Genomic DNA, 23,191 nt, shown 5'->3' with positions numbered 1-23,191 from the left:
TTTAGGTTAAAGCTGGGGTGATATGCAGCTGGAGGGCATCAGTACCACTAGACTGGCAGTCTGGCCAGACTGTTCGGTGGTCTGTGCTGTGCTATTTTATTTATGTTAAATATTGTGGATATCGCTGTTGCTATAAAGTGACTAAAGAAGGTGCAAGGAAAAGTCCCAAAGGAGTTTTATGGAACAGCAGTTTATTGAGATGCTATATGGGAAAAGCAGTCAGAGTAGTAAAATATATCTGGGAATACTGAAAACTGAATGCATCTCTAGTTTTACAAGGCACATGAAGATACATGCTCCAAAATCAGTCAAGAGAGAAGTCTGTCAAATTCGGTATAACCTACTTATTTCGCACAAAATGCTCTTCTTTCTCCTAGGTAATACGTATCAATATCTAACCTCTCTTGGCAACAGCGATACAAAGAAAAGTGTATGTCAGTTTTCTAAAAAGGCCTCAACAATATCAAATTTTTATGGTTCCCTTTATTATATTATCAAATCATGTGAAAACTGAGGGAGAAATGAAACATTAAGTTAGGATCACACAATTTTACATATTTCTAGAAGTGGTCTAAGTAACTTTAAAGCCACTAAAAGTATAGTAGCAATTAATTTATCCCTATAAAGTTCTTTTGAAAAGCCAATTACTAGCACTCGGGAATTGAGTCCCTAGAGTCCTTGCTGTGAAGTTGAGCCATTTGGTTACAATCTGCTAGGGCAAAAAACCAGCAAAAACTACATGCCAGCAAGCGCGAAACATGCACTGGCTTCTGTGCTCTGCTCATTCAGTAGTACGTTTTCCCTCTCCCCTTAGTTTTGTAGACAGAAACAGCAATTCTCAGTCCTGGTTGTGCTATACTCCAGAGCATTTGCAATTATTTCCAGGGCCCTTAGGAAACCTTCAAAGCAAAATTAATTAATTTCAGCATGTGTGTACATGCCCCAAACACACAATTTCAAGCAAATCATATATCTTTGGGTTGGGAAGTCAAGGAATCAAACAGTAGAGATTTGAAACTCTAAAGGTGGGGGGATAGAAGAGCAATTATTTGATTTCTGGTAGGATTTGCTATGATCTACTTCAGTGAGTGCTAAGCAAAGAATGGTGAAACATATATCGTATGATTCTTCCTCCAAGAAACTTACTAAATGAGACATGAAAATTTAAAAGAGATTATAATCTGGAGAGGAAAGTTATGAGGAACTAATGGTATAAACTAACCAACTAAGTATTTTTATTTTTGTATTAGCATAATAGTAACATGTTTATCTAGAAAATTTCTAAAAAAGGGAGACAAAAAAAGAAAGGAGAGAAAAGAAGGAAAGAAGAGGGGAAAGAGAAAAAGAGTTATTACTTATACTTGCAGTACAACTTATTTTTTGAGACAGAGTCTCGCTCCGTCACCCAGGCTGGAGTGCAGCGGCATGATCAACAGCTCATTGCAGCTTCGACCTCCCAGACTCAAACCATTCTCTCACCTCAGTCTCCCGAGTACCTGAGACTATAAGCACATACCACCATGACCAGCTAATTTTTCTTGTTTCTAGAGATGGGGGTCTCATTGTGTTGCCTAGGCTGGTCTCAAACTCCTAGGCACAAGTGATCCTCTCACTTTGGGCTCTCAGAGTGCTGGGATTACTGGTGTAAGACACCTTACACAGCCCAGTACAAAAGTTTAAAAAATAATTTCAGCCCTCCAATTTAGTTTTTTCCCAATTACTTACTATTTAAACAGAACCACAGTGAATATTCTTATGGTTAAATCTTTCCACACATTCATGATTATTTCCTAAGACTGTGTTTCTAACAATGGATGCTGCTGAAACAAAGGAAATACAACACATTCGGGCTTTTAATATTTATTTTCAAGTTGGCCTCCAGAAGTTGTACCATTTTCTATTCTTACCAGCAAGGCCCACTTCCCACGTCCTCTCCAGCTCTGAGTATGGCTGTTTTCTAAAAGTCCTTGACAACTTGATATGGAAGGAGTATGTCACCTTATCTGTGTGTCAGTGACTCGCGCTGAGTGGGGGCATACATGGGATGTTCAGTGCTATCTTGGTGTTTTTAGCACTGAGAGTGTGTCTCCACTTGAGACGTGGGCCATATGGTCTCTGCCCTCGAGAACAGCCTGATGCTCAGTGGCAGTGGGCATGAAGAGGGAAGGGCTGGCTGGGCACGGTGGCTCACGCCTGTAATCCCAGCACTTTGGGAGACTGAGGCGGGTGGATCACTTGAGGTCAGGAGTTCAAGACTAGCCTGGCCAACATGGTGAAATCCCATCTCTACTAAAAATAATTAAAGAAAAAACTTAGCTGGTGTGGTGCTGTGTGCTTGTAGTCCCAGCTACTCAGGAGGCTGAGGCAGAAGAATCACTTGAACCTGGAAGGCAGAGGTTGCAGTGAGCCAAGATTGCGTCACTGCACTCCAGACTGGGCAACAGAGAAAGACTCTGTCGCAAATAAAAAAAATAAAAATAAAAAGGAAGGGCTTATTCAAGTGCTGGAGTTTTATATTTCTTGATTTGTCTTAATTTTAATTTCCCATGAGGTATTTCTGAAGGAGAGCTCCATAGGATTGGATTCTCAGATAAAACGATGAAATGGATTACATGAATGGTGACTGTAGGGCTGCTCAGGCTGCAAGGAAAAAGACAGAAACTGGAAGTGGGAAACTGGATAACTAAGAAAAGGACCTGATTCAGGGCCAAGGACGCAGGCAGCCAGGAGAATCTGGGTACTGCTGGCAGTGGGAGGTGGGGATCATTTTTCCCTTCTCTTTTTGTGAGAATGATCGTGAATTACTTGAGAAAAGAAAAAAACAATTGAATGAAATCTTGTAATATTAGGTGTTTGAATCTGAAGTGTCAGAACATAAACTTGAGGCACAGCTAAGAGAGCAGGGTTTCTGGTGACAAACTTGGACATCATCAGTATCCTGTGGCTTTGGTTTTTGTAGAAGATTCACCTGTCCACTGCGGACAGGCAGGAATTTTAAAAGTCCCTGAGGTTAACAAAAATTTCTACATGTGAAGGAAGGTGTGGAAAAATGATAAGACTGCTGCCCAGAACTAGGGTCTAATTATTAATACTCTTTGGAGTCAGAGATTCAGAAACAAAGTTATTGCCTGAAGAAGCAGATTGGGGTCCTGTGTGAATAAGGGAAGATCAGCTGAGCAGCACCCACACATTCCTCTTGCACAGCAAGTGGACGAGCCAGCTCAAATCCAGACACTTTTGCACAAAACCTCCCACTGCCTGCTAAAACATATTCACTACGTACCAGATTCCCCATCAAATCACTTTTTGGCATCTACTTCCAACCTTCCCTCATCTCTTACGTCCTTACTCTGAAAAATAAAATAATATACATACTAGAAAATCCTTTAAAAAGGAAGAAATGTTTAATAACTCCTGGAGAGATAAAATGCCAATGTTTACATACGTTATGAATTAGAAGCAGCCAAATGGATAAGCAATAAAGAAGTGTCAGTTTTTTTGTAAGTATTTAAAGTAAGGGTTGAAACTTGGTTTGCCAAAGCTTTCAGGGTGAAATCAAGAGTCACCACATCCATACCTAAAACATGCTGGCCTGACCCAAGCTTGAGGTCCTCAGACTGTGTACAGGTACATAGCTGGGATGCTTTCAAGCTTCCACATGGAACTGCCTAGGTGAGTGCTCCAGGGAGGAATGCCGCTGCCCACACAGACTAGTAGTACTGATCAAAGAAATAAAGCATTTACAGTCAGAGCTTTAAAATACACCTTTTGGCACTTGGCGATTTTTTAGCAAGTGCAGAAGAAAAAGTCCGAGCCCTCTGGGAGTGTCTGAAGTTGCAGGGGAACCGCCAAGCCTCGCATGGAGCCACCATCACTTGACCCTTTTCTGTCTTTGTGCTGCCATCTAGAGAGGAAAGGAAAACATGTGTGTGTCCTGGTCAGGAGAAACAGTCACCTGAAATCCCAAGCACCATCTGCAGCTGCTAGAACAGAAACACAGGGCTGGCTGGTTTAGTCCTGAGGGCAGCTGAGCATTTTCACTTCTACAAGATGACCTCAGATGCAGGAAGGGGTTCCCATCATGGCTGGCCTCTGAGATCTCATTCTAGGGTTCATATCAGGCTCCTGGAGAGGGCACCAAGCAGCATATTTTTCTTTAAATGTTCAAAGGGAGTGAAATATAATATTAAGGTGGCCCAAACTTACGGAATGAACACCGTCATATAGGAAAAAAAAATACAAGAAATGCATGACAATAAGGTTGACATGAGTAATTATTAAACGATTTTTCTTTTTTTTAAAGAGGCAGTTCCTTTCATAAAAAGCAGGAAGCCGGGTGGATCCAAGACGGCCGGTTAGGAGCAGCTCAGGATTGCAGCTCCCAGTGAAAGTGCAGAGGGTGAGTGGACGCCGCATTTCCAGATGGATTTTTATTGCCCACAGACCAGGAGATTCCCAGGCGGAGGAGCCCCACGGGTCACCAGTTCGGCTGTTTTGGCCGGCGCGGCTGTTTTGCCAGCACCCTGGTGTGGCAGTTCCTGGTGCAGAGTAAACGGTACTGGGTCCCCTGTTGGGGGGGACTGAAACAGAGCCAGGCCAGGAGATTCCCAGGCAAAAAAGTGCCAGGAATCTCAGAGCTGCTCTTTCAGCCGGTGCAGTGGGTCACCGCACGGGAAATCACACAGATCCCGGTGACTTTTCAACAGGTGACCAGAACACCTGGGAGAGAGATGACCGCTCAATTTAAAAACAAAAGGCTCTGAGGCAGGGAGCCAGGTGGTCAGGCCCGGCTGGCCTCACCCCCACAAAAAAAGCAAAAACAAAAACAAAAAAACAGCAATTGGAAACGCTCTGGGTTGAGAGTTTCACAGCAAGCACAGCTGAACCCTGGACGGTCCAGCTCTGTGGGGGAGGGGCATCCACCATTACCGACGCACTCCACCACTACGGAGGCAGTCCTCCATTGCTGAGGCAGCCTGCCGTTACTGTGGCAACCCGCCATTACAGAGAGAGTCCGTCATTACAGAGGCAGGCCACCATTGCCAAGGCAGTTCTACCTACACCCATATAAACAGGACTGCAGGGAAGTTCACACGGCAGCTGGGCGGAGCCCACAGCAGCTCAGCAAAGCCTCTGCAGGCAGACAGTGACTAGGCTGCCTCCTTGCTGGGCAGGGCAGCCCTGAAAAAAAAAAGGCAGCAGCACAGCGGAAACTCATAAATAAAGCCCTAACTCCCCGGGACAGAACACCTGGGGAAAAAAAGGGGTTTATGAGTTCTGCTGCAGCAGACTTAAACGTACCTGCCCAGCAGCTCTGAATGAACAACAGAGCTCACAGCTCAGCACCTGAGCTACTATAAAGGACAGACTGTCTCCTCAAGCAGCTCCCTGATCCCCGTATATCCAAAGAGTCACCTCATAAAGGAGAGCTCAGACTGACATTTGGCAGGTATCCTTCTGGGACAAAGCAGAAGAAGAAACTGGCAGCAACCCTTACTGTTCTGCAGCCACTGCAGGTGATCCCCAGGCAAACAGGGCCTGGAGTGGACCTCAGCAGTCCTACAGCAGAGGGGCCAGACTGTTAGAAGGAAAACTAAGAAACAGAAATAACTTCATCATCAACAAACAGGACGTTCACTCAGAGACCCAATCAGAAAGTCAACAACTAGAAAGACAACAGGTGGATAAATCCACAAAGATGGGAAGAAACCAGCACAAAAAGGATGAAAACACCCGAAACCAGAACACCTCTCCTCCTACAAGGGATCACAACTCCTCACCAGCAAGGGAACAAGACTGGATGGAGAATGAGTGTGATGAAATGACAGAATCAGGCTTCAGAAGGTGGGTAATAAGAAACTTCTGTGAGCTAAAAGAACATGTTCTAACCCAATGCAAAGAAACTATGAACCTTGAAAAAAGATTTGATGAAATGCTAACGAGAATGGACAACTTAGAGAGGAATATAAGTGAATTGATGGAGCTGAAAAACACAACATGAGAACTTCGCAAAGCATGCACAAGTTTCAACAGCCGAATTGACCAAGCAGAAGAAAGGATATCAGAGGTCGAAGATCAACTCAATGAAATAAAACGAGAAGGCAAGATTAGAGAAAACAGGGTAAAAAGGAATGAACAAAGTCAACAAGAAATATGGGACTATGTGAAAAGACCTAATCTACGTTTGATAGGTGTACCTGAATGCGACGAAGAGAATGAATCCAAGCTGGAAAATACTCTTCAGGATATTATCCAGGAAAACTTCCCCAACCTAGCAAGGCAGGCCAATATTCAAGTCCAGGAAATACAGAGAACATCACAAAGATATTCCTCAAGAAGAGCAACACCAAGGCACATAAACATCAGATTCACCAGGGTTGAAATGAAGGAGAAAATGCTAAGGGCAGCCAGAGAGAAAAGTTGGGTTACCCATAAAGGGAAGCCCATCAGACTCACAGCAGATCTCTCAGCAGAAACCCTACAAGCCAGAATAGAGTGGGGGCCGATATTCAACATCCTTAAAGAAAAGAACTTTCAACCCAGAATTTCATATCCAGCCAAACTAAGCTTCATAAGTGAAGGAAAAATAAAATCCTTTGCGAACAAGCAAGTACTCAGAGATTTCATCACCACTAGGCCTGCTTTACAAGAGCTCCTGAAAGAGGCACTACACATAGAAAAGAACAACCAGTACCAGCCACCCCAAAAACATACCAAATGGTAAAGAGCATCAAAACAATGAAGAATCTGCATCAACTAACGGGCAAAAGAGCCAGCTAGCATCAAAATGGCAGCATCAAATTCACACATAACAATATAAACCCTAAACATAAATGGAATAAATGACCCAATCAAAAGACACAGACTGGCAAATTGGATAAAAAGACAAAACCAATCGGTATGCTGTATCCAGGATACCCATCTCACATGCAGGGATACACAAAGGCTCAAAATAAAGGGATGGAGGAAGATTTACCAAGCAAATGGAGAGCAAAAAAAAGCAGGAGTTGCAATTCTCGTCTCTGATAAAATAGACTTTAAACCAACAAAGATCAAAAGAGACAAAGGACATTACATAATAGTAAAAAGATCAATGCAACAAGAAGAGCTAACGATCCTAAATATATATGCACCTAATACAGGAGCACCCAGATACATAAGGCAAGTTCTTAATGACTTACAAAGAGACTTAGACTCCCACACAATAATAGTGGGAGACTTTAACACCCCATTGTCAATATTAGACAGATCAACGAGACAGAAAATTAACAAGCATATCCAGGACTTGAACTCAGACCTGGACCAAGCAAACCTAATAGACATTTACAGAACTCTCCACCCCAAATCCACAGAATATACATTCTTCTCAGCACCACATCACACCTACTCTAAAATTGACCACATAATTGGAAGGAAATCACTCCTCAGCAAATGCAAAAGAACGGAAACCATAACAAACAGTCTCTCAGACCACAGTGCAATCAAGTTAGAACTCAGAATTCAGAAACCAACCCAGAACCGCACAGCTTCATGGAAACTGAACAACTTTCTCTTGAATGTTGACTGGATAAACAATGAAATGAAGGCAGAAATAAAGATGTTCTTCAAAAACAACAAGAACTAAGATACCACATACCAGAATCTCTGGGACACATTTAAAGCAGTCTCTAGAGGAAAATATATAGCAATAAGTGCCCACATGAGAAGCAAGGAGAGATCTAAAATTGACACCCTATCGTCAAAATTGAAAGAGCTAGAGGAGCAAGATCAAAAAACTCAAAACCTAGCAGAAGACAAGAAATAACTAAGATCAGAGCAGAACTGAAGGAGATAGAGACACGAAAAACCCTTCAAAAAATCAATAAATCCAGGAGCTGGTTTTTCGAAAAGATCAACAAAATAGACAGACCACTAGCCAGACTAATAAAAAAGAAAAGAGAGAATAACCAAATAGATGCAATAAAAAACGATAAAGGGGATATCAACACAGATTCCACAGAAATTCAAACCATCATCAAAGATTATTACACACAATTCTATGCACATAAACTAGAAAACCTGGAAGAAATGGATAAATTCCTGGACACTTGCCTCCTCCCAAGCCTAGACCAGGAAGAAGTCGAAACCCTGAATAGACCAATAACAAGGTCTGAAGTCGAGGCAGCAATTAAGAGCCTACCACCCAAAAAAAGCCCAGGTCCAGATGGGTTCACAACCAAATTCTATCAGACATACAAAGAGGAGCTGGTACCATTCCTTCTGAAACTATTCCAAATAATCCAAAAAGAGGGAATCCTTCCCAAATCATTTTATGAGACCAACATCATCCTGATACCAAATCCCAGCAGAGACTCAACAAGAAAAGAAAACTACAGGCCAATATCCATGATGAACATAGATGCAAAAATCTTTAATAAAATACTGGCAAGCCGATTGCAACAGCACATCAAAAAGCTTATCCACCATGATCAAGTGGGATTCATCCCGGGGATGCAAGGCGGGTTCAACATATGCAAGTCTATAAACGTAATTCACCACATAAAGAGAACCAAAGACAAAAACCACATGATTATCTCAATTGATGCAGAGAAGGCTTTCGACAAAATTCAACAGCCCTTTATGCTAAAAACCCTCAATAAACTAGGTATTGACAGAACGTATCTCAAAATAATAAAAGCTATTTATGACAAACCAACAGCCAATATCATACTGAATGGGCAAAAACTGGAAGCATTCCCTTTGAAATCTGGCACTAGACAAGGATGCCCTCTCTCACCACTCCTACTCAATATAGTACTGGAAGTTCTAGCCAGAGCAATCGGGCAAGAAAAAGAAATAAAGGGCATTCAAATAGGAAAGGAGGAAGTCAAATTGTCTCTATTTGCAGACGACATGATTGTATATCTAGAAGACTGCATCGTCTCAGCTCAAAATCTCCTGAAACTGATAAGCAACTTCAGCAAAGTCTTGGGATACAAAATCAATGTGCAAAAATCACAAGCATGCCTATACACCAATAACAGACTTTATTAAAGAGAGCCAAATCAAGAACGAACTGCCATTCACAATTGCTACAAAGAGAATAAAATACCTAGGAATACAACTAACAAGGAACGTAAAGGACCTGTTCAAGGAGAACTACAAACCACTGCTCAACGAAATAAGAGAGGACAGAAACAGATGGAGAAACAGTCCATGTTCATGGTTAGGAAGAATCAATATCGTGAAAATGGCCATACTGCCCAAAGTAATTTACAGATTAAACGCTATCCCCATCAAGCTACCAATGACCTTCTTCACAGAACTGGAAAAAACCACCTTAAACTTCATATGAAACCAAAAGAGAAGCCACATAGCCAACTCAATTCTAAACAAAAAGAACAAAGCGGGAGACATCACACTACCAGACTTCAAACTATACTACAAGGCTACAGTAATCAAAACAGCATGGTACTGGTACCAAAACAGAGATATAGACCAATGGAACAGAACAGAGGCCTCGGAGGCAACACAACATATCTACAACCATCCGATCTTTGACAAACCTGACAAAAACAAGCAATGGGGAAATAAGTGGTGTTGGGAAAACTGGCTAGCCATGTGAAGAAAGCTGAAACTTGACCCATTCCTGACACCTTACACTAAAATTAACTCCAGATGGATTAAAGACTTAAACATAATACCTAACACCATAAAAACCCTAGAAGAAAACCTAGGCAAAACCATTCAGGACATAGGCGTAGGCAAGGACTTCATGACCAAAACACCAAAAGCATTGGCAACAAAAGCCAAAATAGACAAATGGGACCTGATCAAACTCCACAGCTTCTGCGTGACAAAAGAAACAGTCATTAGAGTGAATCGGCAACCAATAGAATAGGAAAAAATTTTTGCAGCTTACCCATTCTGATATCCAGAATTTACAAAGAACTAAAACAGATTTACAAGAAAAAACCAAACAAGCCCATTCAAAAGTGGGCGAAGGATATGAACAGATACTTTACAAAAGAAGACATACATGAGGCCAACAAACATATGAAAAAATGCTTATCATCACTGGTCATTAGAGAAATGCAAATCAAAACTACATTGAGATACCATCTCATGCCAGTTAGAATGGCGATCATTAAAAAATCTGGAGATGACAGATGCTGGAGAGGATGTGGAGAAATAGGAACACTTTTACACTGTTGGTGGGAGTGTAAACTAGTTCAACCATTGTGGAAGACTGTGGCGATTCCTCAAGGACCTAGAAATAGAAATTCCATTTGACACAGCAACTCCATTACTGGGTATATATCTCAAGGATTATAAATCGTTCTACTATAAGGACACATGTACACGAATGTTCATTGCAGCACAGTTTACAATAGCAAAGACCTGGAACCAACCCAAATGCCCATCGATGATAGACTGGACAGGGAAAATGTGGCACATATACACCATGGAATATTATGCAGCCATCGAAAACGATGAGTTCGGGTCCTTTGTAGGGACATGGATGAACCTGGAAACCATCATTCTCAGCAAACTGACACAAGAACACAAAATCAAACACCACATGTTCTCACTCATAGGAGGGTGTTGAACAATGAGAACACATGGACACAGGGAGAGGAGCACTATACACTGGGGTCTGTTGGTGGGGAGTAGGGGGTGACAGCGGGGGGTGGGGAGTTGGGGAGAGATAGCAAGGGGAAAAATGCCACATATAGGTGAAGGGGAGGAAGGCAGCAAATCACACTGCCACGTATGCACCTATGCAAAAATCTTGCATGTTCTTCACATGTACCCCAAAACCTAAAATGCAATAAAAAAAATTCTAAAAGCTATCATGAAAAAATTACTTGAGATGAGCCTTCAAGTAAACATGACAATGATACTAATTGTTAACTGAAATTTACTGAGCAATAAAAACATACCACGTAAAAAAAAAAAAAAAAAAGCAGGAAGCCTTATGTAGACTCCAATGTATAAAAAATAGATAAGCATATACTTGCTGCTGATAGAAGCAGTAGCACCTAATAGCCCTGTGAAGAATGTACTGAACAGGTTTAATTACTACAAGTTGGTTTTTATTGAGTGCGAAGTTAAAAATAACTTATTTTGGAGCTATATGTTACAAAAAACATGTACATGGAAATCAAATTTCTATGGCAGAATGTGAATAAGAAGGAAGCAAGGCCTTCTCTGACCACCCACTCCTCAGAACTTGGCACCCTGCCTGCTCAGCTTTTTCCGTAGGCCCTGGCACTATCTGACATGCCATCTGTCTACCCACTCTAGAATGGAAATTCTTGAGGGCAGGTATTTTTGCCTGCCATGTTGATATCTGCATTTCCACTATCTAGAACATCTCTAGCACACAGCAGGTGCTCAGTACATGCTCTTAAAGGAACAAATAAACCTAAGTTGATTCCTTGGCTTCTTTTGCTTGTTTATGCAAGAACAACATGACTAACTTTAATTTTATGTATTCCAATTCAAACACATATGTAAAGTAACAATTCTTTTAAAGTCCATGAAGCAGCTCTGATTTCCCCGTAAATTTCATTTGGTGCTGTCCCCTCTCTCAAATAGTCTTGATTAGCCTGAGACCATCAAAATAACGTTTATTAATGAAAGTACAGTAAATGCTAAAACATTGACAGCTGAATTAAAGATCTGACATGCAAATGTACCAGCTAAGTAGAAGCTTTACTTAAATTCTGGCTTGCCACTGTTGAGGATAAATTGACCTGCTGAATTCATTGTGAATAAAGCAAGAAAATGCAGCAGAATAAATGTGATCTTTCCCTTTCTTAAAATAAAGTTTGCAATTAAAACAGATTAAGGCTAAATGGTCATAAGTTACACAGACAATGGTATGAATAAGAACCTTGGGTAAGCAAAAGAAATAAGGCCTGGGCTTGAGGGTGGAGGGCAGCCATCTGGGCTTGGCCACCTACCGTCTGCATGAACTTACATTGACCATCAATAAAACAGGGATACCACCCCCTTTCTGGTCTACCTTGGAGGGTTATTGTAAAGATTAATTTATTTTATTTTACTTTTTAAAGAGACAGGGTCTTACTCTGTCACCCGAACTGAAGTGGAGTGGTACAATCATAGCTCACTGTAACCTTGAATTCCTGGGCTCAAGCAATCCTTCCTCCTTCCTCAGTCTCCTAAGTAGCTAGAATTACAGGTGCGTGCCACCACACCTGCATAATTTTTTATTTTATTTTATTTTTATTTTATTTGGTAGAGACAGAGTCTTGCTATGCTGTCCAGGCTGGACTAGAACTTCTGGCCTCAGCTTCTTAAAGTGCTGGGATTACAGGGTTGAGTGAATATGCCCAGCCAAGGTTAATTCAAATACTGCTATGTAATTGCTGTGAGAACTGTAAAAATACTAAGAAACATAGGGAGGAAATCTTTCAGTCAGTCTAATGGCTCTGAGGAATATATAAACCTCAGGACTGTATAATCTCAGAGTGTATACAAAGGCGTAAAAACCAAATCATGGGCCGGGCGCGGTGGCTCACGCCTATAATCCCAGCACTTTGGGAGGCCGAGGTGGGTGGATCACGAGGTCAAGAGATCGAGACCATCCTGGTCAACAAGGTGAAACCCCGTCTCTACTAAAAAATACAAAAATTAGCTGGGCATGGTGGCACGTGCCTGTAGTCCCAGCTACTTGGGAGGGTGAGGCAGGAGAATTGCTTGAACCCAGGAGGCGGAGGTTGCAGTGAGCCAAGATCGCGCCATTGCACTCCAGCCTGGGTAACAAGAGTGAAAACTCCGTCTCAAAACAAAACAAAACAAAACAAACAAAAACAAAAAACAAAAAAAAAAAAAAACAAATCATTTCTGATTCTTCAGATGAGGACAAAGCCCATAAACATTTTCTAAGCACACTTGGAAAACACTCTCCCACCTGCTTCTCTAGACCTGGAGCTCTTCCAGGAAGAGGTCTCACTACGATGTAGCTAACTCCCAAGATATTCAAATTTTGGATTAGTCCTAGAGAAAAGGGTGTTTGGGAGAAAATATGTAATGCAACGCAGCTAGTCAAGTTAGATCAGCTTTAAGAACAGAGAAAGTCAACTCCTAAACTATGTGAAGAGGCTGTGTTTCAAATCTGGTGAAGAGGTGATGTTCTAGGATGTAACAGAGTCAAAGTTAGGGCCCCTGGGGAAAGGGAATTTGATGTGGTGAAGTCCGGATGTGAGAGCTCCCGAGTTCAAGTTCTGGCTCAGTTATTCATTAGCTGAGTGATGTTGGGCAAATGAGGTGAGCTTCCCTTTTTCAACCGCAAAATGGGAGAAATAATACCCCTTGTACCATAAGGCTTCTGGAAAGATTAAACACATAAATTCATGTTAAAGGTGCTTTAAAAATTGCAAAGCACTTTGCCAGTCTTTGTTATTAGTTTCCAACAATTGTGTTCTTTGTATTTCTTTCCATTGCAAAGTGAAGTAATCTTTGGAAAATGAAGAAAAGAAATATACATATACACATATCACGGACACCACAAAACCCAGCTTGAGCATTTTATTGTATTTTCTTCCAGACTTTCTTCGGGCAAAACACATGAGCTAGTTCATCTAAGGAGTTTAGGGGAGTCCCTAGTGCACGGTAAGTACTGCATGAAAGTGAGCTCTAAAAGCGCTTTCCTCCCAGGTGGAAGGGAGACGTGGCTCCCGAAGCACCAGTAACTGGAGGGAAAGACATAAAAAAATCTCGATGATGTAGTCCCATCTCCTGCTGAGAGGTGACTGGGGCCAGCAATGCCAGTGACTTCCTCCACGGCTCACAGAATTAAGGCGGAACTAAGACTACAACCAGGAACAATCCTGCCATGTTCTATTAATTAGTCTGTTTAATTGAATGAAACATGGTTGATCATGTGGTGTCCTTTTTTCACTTTATTTATATTTTTAAAGATTGAGAAATCTGTTTACTGTTGTCAGAAGTTTGCATATACTAAAACAACACTGTACATTTAGTAAGTAAATGGGTACACTTCAGGTTCTCACAGCTTGCCTTTGTATATCGCTAAGGCCCCACATAAGAGAAATATGATTTTGGGAATGGACAGCAGCACATATGAAATGGACTCGAACAAACAAAAGACGACTCCAGGTGACATCCAGTTTAAGCCCTACAGAGGTGAGTCTCTTTGGCAGTGCAGAACCGAGCAGCATAAATCTTGAAAGATGACAGGGTCTGAGAGTACAAGGAAAATTTAAATTGAAGATAAATTAGATATAAAAAGAAAAGAATGTTGGTAACCTGGGATCAGTTTCAGAAAAAATTTATGTATAGTTTGATGAAAAAGATGGAGGCTCTTGTCTGTGTACCCAAGTGGTTTTGCAGTTTGTAGAAATGTTTTGAAGCTTTCCCAAACTCGGCACACTAATCAAAAAGAAAAATAATATAAGTAAGAGAAGCAAAGGGCCAAAGCATTCGAGTAGGCTAGTGTATCCTAATGTTTAGTACAATGAAGTCTAAAAAGGCTCAGGTTTGATATTCCTTAAAGAATTTTAAAGAAGGACAGGATATGCATATCTAAGTCTGTGTCTGTGCATATGTGGGTATGCATTTATGTTTGTGTGTACTTATGTGTATAGACGTGTTTATGAACATTTTATGTGTAAATGTAAGCCCACATGGATTTGTTCTTAATATTATTCCTCCAAACAGCACTTTGTATGTGTAATAGCTTTTGTTTTTCACTTTTCAATTATTATTCAACTCAGTTAATGTTGTACATTGCAAGCGAGATCTTTAACTTGGCATCAAAGGTAAAGTCAAATAGGCAATAAAACAAAATTGCCCATTTCCCAAATTCCCAAATAATTTGTAGCTAAATCATAACGTGAGTTCCTATTCAAGCTCCTGTGAATACAAGGAGTTTATAAAGAACACATACATTCTCAAGCTGCAATAATTTAGGTTGTAGGCTTAATATAAATACTCTAAATGGCATGTAAAACGACTCCAGTAATTGTGTAGTTCAATCAACTGACAAAAGACAATTCACAGCCCTTTATCCAGCGAGATTAAAGACTGTATCTATTTCATTTAACAACATTAACACAACATTAGCAACATTAACACACAAATTTAAGGCCCACATAAGTTTATGAATAAGTTTATGAGTAAGTCCTTGGACTTCAAATACTAATGCATCTCATTCTCAAAATGACTCTTGAAGTTCAAGGTTTAGCCACAAGGGTGTCGAGGACTCCAACACTGTACCACGGAACACCTGTCTAGGGTGTCCAGTACAGACTGATGGATTGGTTGGTTAATTCTCTCATGCAACAATCATCTGTTGAAGGTCTACTGTATGCAACCCCAAGTTAGATGCTGTGTGTGTACAGTCACGTGTTGCTTAATGATGGGATACGTTATGGGAAAAGTGTTGTAAGCAATTTTATTGTTGTGTGAACATCACAGAGCGTACTTATACAACTTATACAGATCTATGGTGTAGCCTGCTACACACCTAGGCTATATGGTACAGCCTATTGCTCCTGGGCTACAAACCTTTGCAGCATATTAGTGTACTGAATACTACAGGCAGTTGTAACACAATAGTAAATACTTGTATATCTAAACTTATTTAATCATAGAAAAGGTAATGCACTGTGTTACCATCTGTTATGATGGCTACAACTCACTAGGTGATAGGAATTTTTCAGCTTCGTTATAATCTTATGGGGCCACCATTGCATAATGCAGTCTGTTATCAACCAAAGCATTGTTGTGCCGGGCATGACTAGTCAGGGAAGGTCCTATGCAGAGAGTAAGGCAGGAAAATGGGATGGAGTGTACTGAGTAGGAGCTGGGTGGGGTCAGGGGAGGAAGGTCAAGGATTGGGTCTCTGGAAAAGTCATCCTAAAGATAAGATAATAACAAGATGGAGCCAGTCATGTGAGGATTCAGAAAAAGGCACATAGAGACAAACCAGTCATACAAAGGCAACAGTGTGGGAACAGCTTGGCATATTCAAGGACCCAAAAGAAAGCTAGAAAACAGCTTAGGCACTTTAAAGGTAGATAAAGATCTTGACTTTCCTGGAAAAAACTATCAAGTCTCAACTAGTGAGAATATTGTTGAGATAATTCAACCTATCTGACTATCATGCACGTACTCTTCACTAATTGCATACTGTGTGCTCAGCACTGTGCAAGACACAACCTTGAAAAGTACAGAGTTCCTGTTAAGAAGCTAACTTTTAACAGGGATAATAATGCAAGTGTTTAAGCAGCCTCTCCTCTCATCTTTTGTCCTTTGGGTGGGTGTCGCTATTCTGGCACCTATGGCACAGTACGATTCTAGTTGTCATAGAGATTAAATGAGTTATTATATGTAAAGTGCTTAGATCACTGCCAAGCACATAAATGCTATACAGTGTTTGTTACTATTAGTATTATTAGTTAGTAGTATAGTGAAATCATCATACGAGAAATAAGATATTAACATAGTTTCAAAAAATTGAGGGGCATTTACAAAATAATTGGGTAGTACTTTCAAAAGTGTCAAGGTCATTGAAAGACAAAGGAATACTGAGGGACTCTTACAAATCAGAAAACACTGAAGAGATGTGGCAGCTAAATGCAATGTAGAATCACAGACTGGATTCTGAAATTAAAAAAATATTAGTGGAAAGATAGGTCAAAGTACAATAAGGTGGTAAATTTTCTGGTTTTGATCCTTGTAGTATGGTTATATAGGTACTAATATTGAGGGAAGCTGGGTGAATGTTATTATCTAACCTCTCTTTACTATTTTTGTGACTTTTCTATAAGTATAAAATTATTTCAAAATAAAAAAGTAAAAGAGAGAGAAATAGACCTGGAAGATAGAAAATAACAAAGATAATAGAACTAGCAGACAAGGATATTTAAGCAGCTATTTTAACCATATTGAAATATTTAAAGAAAACTGTAAGCATAATAAGAAGAGATATGAGAAGACATAAAGAACCAAATGGAACATCTAGAACTAAAAATTAAAATATTTAAAATAAAAATTAAATAACTGAGGTTAACAGAAGATGAAATACTACATATCAAAGTAAACTTGAAAATACATCAAGACAAACTGTCTAAAAATGGAACATAAAAAAAAAAAAAACCAACAAAACAGAAACTCAGTGACAGGACCTGAAACTGAAGTCCCAGAAGCTGAGCAGTGGGAAGAAAAGGGAGGAAAAAAATGGAAAAAAGTATTTAAAGAAATACTGAAAAACCTTGGAAGAAAATCTAGGTAAAACCATTCAGGACATAGGCGTAGGCAAGGACTTCATGACCAAAACACCAAAAGCATTGGCAACAAAAGCCAAAATAGACAAATGGGACCTAATCAAACTCCACAGCGTCTGCACGACAAAAGAAACAGTCATTAGAGTGAATCGGCAACCAACAGAATGGGAAAAAATTTTTGCAGTCTACCCATCTGACAAGGGGCTGATATCCAGAATCTACAAAGAACTAAAACAGATTACAAAAAACAAAGAGAGAGATCCAAGATGGCTGATGATTAGCAGCTCGGGCACGTACCTCCCAGTGAAAGCGCAAAGAAAGAGAGGACGCCACACTTTCAGACGAATATTAGTTGCTCACGGACCAGGAGATTCCCAGTGGAGGAGCTCCACGGGTCGCCAGGGCGACTCTTGTGGCCGGCGTGGCGGTTTTGCTGGTGCCTTAGCACGCCAGTTCTCGGTGCAGAGTCCGGATATTCCCGGGCAGAAAAGCACCATCAATCTTAACACCGCTCTTTTGGCCGGCTCAGTGGATTGCTCAGATTTCGGCGCAGGGAATCAACAAGTTGGACGTCAGAGACCCAGTTAGAAAGTCGGTAATTATAAAGACGACAGACGGACAAATATATAATGAAGGGAAGAAACCAGCGTAAAAAGGTAGAGAGTACTCAAAATCAGAATGCCTCTCCCTCTACAGGGGATTGCAATTCCTCATCAGTAACGGAACAAGGCTTAATAGATTACACGTGTGTTCCAATAACAGAAGCAGGTTTCAAAACGTGGGTGATAAGAAACTTCTGTGAATTAAAAGAACTTGTTCTAACCCAATGCAAAGAAACTAAGAACCTTAAAAAAAGGTTTGACGAAATGTTAACGAGAATGGACAATTTAGAGAAGAATATAAGTGAATTGATGGAGCTGAAAAACACAACACGAGAACTTCGCGAAGCATGCACAAGTTTAAACAGTCGAATTGATCAAGCAGAAGGAAGGATATCAGAAGTCGAGGACCAGCTCAGTGAAATGAAACGAGAAGACAAGAATGCAGAAAAAAGGATGAAAAGGAATGAGCAAAGTCTCCAGGAAATATGGGACTATGTGAAAAGACCTAATTTACGTTTGATAGGTGTACCTGAATGTGATGAAGAGAATGAATCCAAGTTGGAAAATACTCTTCAGAATATCATTCAGGAAAATTTTCCCAACCTGGCAAGGCAGGGTAATATTCAACTCCAGGTAATACAGAGAACACCACAAAGATATTCTTCAAGAAGACCAACCCCAAGGCACATAATCGCCAGATTTATTAGGGTTGAAATGAAGGAGAAAATACTAAGGGCAGCCAGACAGAAAGGTCAGGTTACCCATAAAGGGAAACCTATCAGACTTACAGCAGATCTCTCAGCAGAAACCCTACAAGCCAGAAAAGAGTGGGGACCAATATTTAATATCCTTAAAGAAAAGAACTTTCAACCCAGAATTTCCTATCCAGCCAAACTAAGCTTTATGAGCGAAGGAAAAATTAAATCTTTTGCGAACAAACAAGTACTTAGAGAGTTCACCACCACCAGGCCTGCTTTACAAGAGCTTCTGAAAGAAGCACTATACATATAAAGGAACAACCAATATCAGCCTTTCCAAAAATATATCAAAAAGCAAAGAACTTTAACACAATAAAAAATTTACATCAACTAATGGGCAAAACAGCCAGCTAGCATCAAACGCCGGTATTAAACTTATATATATTTTAATTGGATAAAAAGCCAAAATCCATCGGTATGCTGCATCCGGGCCCATCTTACATGCAACAATACACAAAGACTCAGAGAGAAGGAGGAAGATTTACCAATCAAACAGAGAGTAAAAATAAACTAATAAACAAAAAGCAGGAGATGCAATTCTCGCCTCTGATAAAGTAGACTTTAAAGCAACAAAGATCAAAAGAGGCAAGGAATGACATTACATAATGGCAAAAGGATCAATGCAACAAGAAGAGCTAACGATTCTATAGATCAACGAGATAGAAAATTAACAAGGATATTCAGAACTTGAACTCAGACCCGGAACAAGTAAACTTAATAAACATTTATAGAACTCTCCACTTCAAATACACAAAACATACATTACCACCTCACACCTATTCCAAAGGTGACTATATAATTGGAAGTAAATCACTCCTCAGTAATCGCATAGCATTTCATAGGTTTAAATGAAATATTGGTTGGCTGTTTGTTTGTTATCTTCTTCCCTTATTCCTTCCTGACTACATCATTAAGTATAATTATCAGTATACAAGAGGTTTTCAATACCCATTACTAAATTGCATTCTACTCCCATTCTCTCTCCCTCTTTCTTTTCCTTCTCCCTCCTCCCCATTTTCTCTCTCTCTTTCTCTTCCTTTTTCCTCCTTCCTATTCTCTCTCTCTTTCTCTTTAAAAAAAAAAAAACAAAAAAAAACAAACAAGCCCATTCAAAAGCGGGTGAAGGATATGAACAGATACTTTACAAAAGAAGACATACATGAGGCCAACAAACATATGAAAAAATGCTCATCATCACTGGTCATTAGAGAAATGCAAATCAAAACTACATTGAGATACCATCTCACGCCATTTAGAATGGCGATCATTAAAAAATCTGGAGATGACAGATGCTGGAGAGGATGTGGAGAAATAGGAACACTGTTACACTGTTGGTGGGAGTGTAAATTAGTTCAACCATTGTGGAAGACAGTGTGGCAATTCCTCAAGGACTTAGAAATAGAAATTCCATTTGACCCAGCAATCCCATTACTGGGTATATATCCCAAGGATTATAAATCGTTCTACTATAAGGACACATGCACACGAATGTTCACTGCAGCACAGTTTGCAATAGCAAAGATCTGGAACCAACCCAAATGCCCATCGATGATAGACTGGACAGGGAAAATGTGGCACATATACACCACGGAATATTATGCAGCCATCAAAAACGATGAATTCATGTCCTTTGTAGGGACATGGATGAACCTGGAAACCATCATTCTCAGCAAACTGACACAAGAACACAAAATCAAACACCGCATGTTCTCACTCATAGGAGGGTGTTGAACAATGAGAACACATGGACACAGGGAGCGGAGCATCACACACTGGGTTCTGTCGGGGGGAAATAGGGGAGGGACAGCAGGGGGTGGGGAGTTGGGGAAAGGATAGCATGGGGAGAAATGCCAGATATAGGTGAAGGGGAGGAAGGCAGCAAATCACACTGCCATGTGTGTACCTATGCAACAATCTTGCATGTTCTTCACATGTACCCCAAAACCTAAAATGCAATTAAAAAAATAATAAATAAATAAAAGAAATACTGGCCAGAAATTTTCTATTTGATGAAAATTATAAACTCAAAAGTTCAAGAAGCTTAATGGACTCCCAAATGAGATAAATAAAAAGAAAACTACATCAATACATCACAATAAGCTTGCTGAAAAGTAGTAATAAAGAAGAAAATCTTAAAAGAAGCCATGAGGAGGAGACACATTATGTAAAGGAGAAGAAATATAAGAAATATCAGAGATGTCTCATCAGAGATTATGCAAGCCAGAAGACAATGGTTCTTTGAAAGGATCAATGAAATTGCCAAACCTTTAGCTATACTAATAGAGGAAACAAAAAGAAGACACAGATGACCAATATCAGGTATGAAAGAGGGAATATCACTACAGATCCACAGACTTTAAAAGGATAATAAAAATAGGATGAACAACTTATGCCAATAAATTTGACAACCTAGATGAAATGGATACATTTCTTGAAAGATATAAATTGCCAAAACTGGCACAAGAATAAAAAAAAGAAAATCAGAATAGCTCTTCATCTATTATAGAAATTGAATTAGTAATTTAAAAGTTTCCCCAAAAGAAAATTCAAGGCCCAAATGACTTCATTGGTGAATTCTGTCCAACATATAAGGAACCAACAATGGCAACCTCACACAAACTCTTTCAGAAAATAGGTGATAAGAGTACTTCTCAACCCATTTTATAAAGCCAGTTTTACTCTGACATCAAAATCAGACAAAATCATTACAAGTAAAGAAGACCACAGACCAATATCCCTCATGAACAGAGACACAAAAAATACTTAACAAAATATTAGGAAAAAACCCATAAAATATACAAAAAGAACATGCTGTGACCAAGTAGGGATTATCTCAAGATTATCAGATGGATACTGATAGATACATGGATAGATTTAGAAATGTTGATATGAGTATGTAGTATACATAGTGTGTGTACGTGTGTACGCACACACACACACACACACACACACACACACACATTTATTAACTTTGGCTCCCAAGCAATGACATACCAATGGCAATGAGCATACCTACTGCCTAGATCTTGGTTTCTAAATACCATTCTTCACTGAAAGGAACCAGGGTTGCTTGAAAGAAAGATGCATTCAGGGCTTACACAGGGAAATTATAAGAGCCTGAAACATCCAGTCGCAGAAGTAGGAATATATTAAAGAATGATAGAAACATACCCAAAAGATGTAGAAGTCAGCTTGAAGGGTTTCCCACTAGCTCTTCTGAAACAATATGACCATTAAAATTAATAATAATAATAATAATGTAATATAGTCCACTGGATAAAATAAAAATCTATAAATCCATAGTTAAGAATTCATAAATGAAGCAAAGAAAAAGGAAAGTTCTTTCTTAGAGAAGAATGCCAACTGATAAATACAAAAGAAATGAAAGATAGTCATCAGATCCTAAGTCTAGTAGGCAAACATCTGATAAGAAATAGGATACTTACAAAGTCCCAGAATACTTACTCACAAATTACTTATTAATTACAAAAATAATCAATAATTCACAGTGGGAAAACTTGTAGGCAGAACCTTAATCAGGTGATCAAAGTCAACACCATTGATATTGAGACAGACTGTGATTCCTGCCATGGTGTACTGAGACATATCACTACTTCTGTAGGTGCCCTAAGAGTATGACTTGAATTTAATCAAAAACAAACATTAGAATGAGGAATATTTCAGCAAATATCTACACTGTACTCCTCAAAAATGTCAAGTAAGACGACAAAGAGCAGATGAGAAATTCTTGCAGATTAAAGAAAACTGTAACAACAACAAAAAGCTCCTGTGCTAGATAGCTTTACCTCTAATATTCTTAAAATTTTTCCAGGAATAGAACATCAAAATGCAAAATTAATGCTTCCAGAACATTGGAAAAAATGGAAAGCTAGCCTAATTCTAACACTAAAGCCAAACAGCAGCATTGTTTATGAATATGGCTGCAAAATTCCTTAATAAAAGCACAGAAAGTAATTGAAAACTATATTTTACAAAAGCCAAGACAGACAGGATCCATCCACTATGCTATTGACTTTATCTACTGCCAGGGAGGGTTTATTACAGACACTCAGGTACAGTTTGATGGTGGTAAAAACTTTATAGACACCTCAACAGATGCCAAAAAGATATCTGATAACAACCGACACCAATTACTAATTTAAACCTTAAGGAAACTAAGTATAAAAGGATGGATATTCTTTATCATATTAGCAACAACTAGTGTCAGAATTAATGGTAAAGCACATCAATAAAATCACCAATTAGACAAAGACGACTATTATTACTCTTTAACATTGTTCTGGATACTCTAGCCCATGTAATATAATATAAAAGATATAAAAGAGGTATAACTATTAGAAAGAATTGCACACAATTTTTAAAAACTAAAGTATATACTTTATTATGTACTGAAACCCAAAATAAATAAAGTGAAAAATTTTCCATTAATAGTTTAGTAAACTGGTTATTTAAAAGACAAATATATAAAAATGTAAATCTTTACCACAAAATGACCAGTTGGTAGACCTAGCTGGAAAAAACCAGACTTCATTAATGGCAATGAATATATCTA

The 23,191-nt window shown here is 39.5% G+C and overlaps 1 protein-coding gene across 2 annotated transcripts in view; it reads right to left on the bottom strand.

Annotated features, from left to right (window-relative positions):
• The window catches only part of RNASEH2B (ribonuclease H2 subunit B), a 139,427-nt gene that overhangs the window by 65,901 nt on the left and 50,335 nt on the right, over positions 1-23,191 (bottom strand). Inside the window, exon 10 of one of the 2 annotated variants that reach the window (XM_012466240.2) lies at positions 3,383-3,904. The exons of the other annotated variant lie outside the window; for it this stretch is intronic. Coding sequence (XP_012321663.2) covers positions 3,872-3,904 — 33 coding nt within the window. The 3' untranslated portion in view covers positions 3,383-3,871. Of the gene's footprint in view, positions 1-3,382; positions 3,905-23,191 lie in introns of those variants that run through there. 2 annotated transcript variants of the gene reach the window in all.

The sequence above is a fragment of the Aotus nancymaae genome, unplaced genomic scaffold, assembly GCF_030222135.1.
Source record: "Aotus nancymaae isolate 86718 unplaced genomic scaffold, 86718_ANA_hifiasm-v0.15.2.pri h1tg000009l, whole genome shotgun sequence".
NCBI classification, from domain to species: Eukaryota; Metazoa; Chordata; class Mammalia; order Primates; family Aotidae; genus Aotus; species Aotus nancymaae.
Note: the sequence above shows the minus strand (reverse complement) of the source record. Positions and strands in the feature narration are given on the sequence as shown.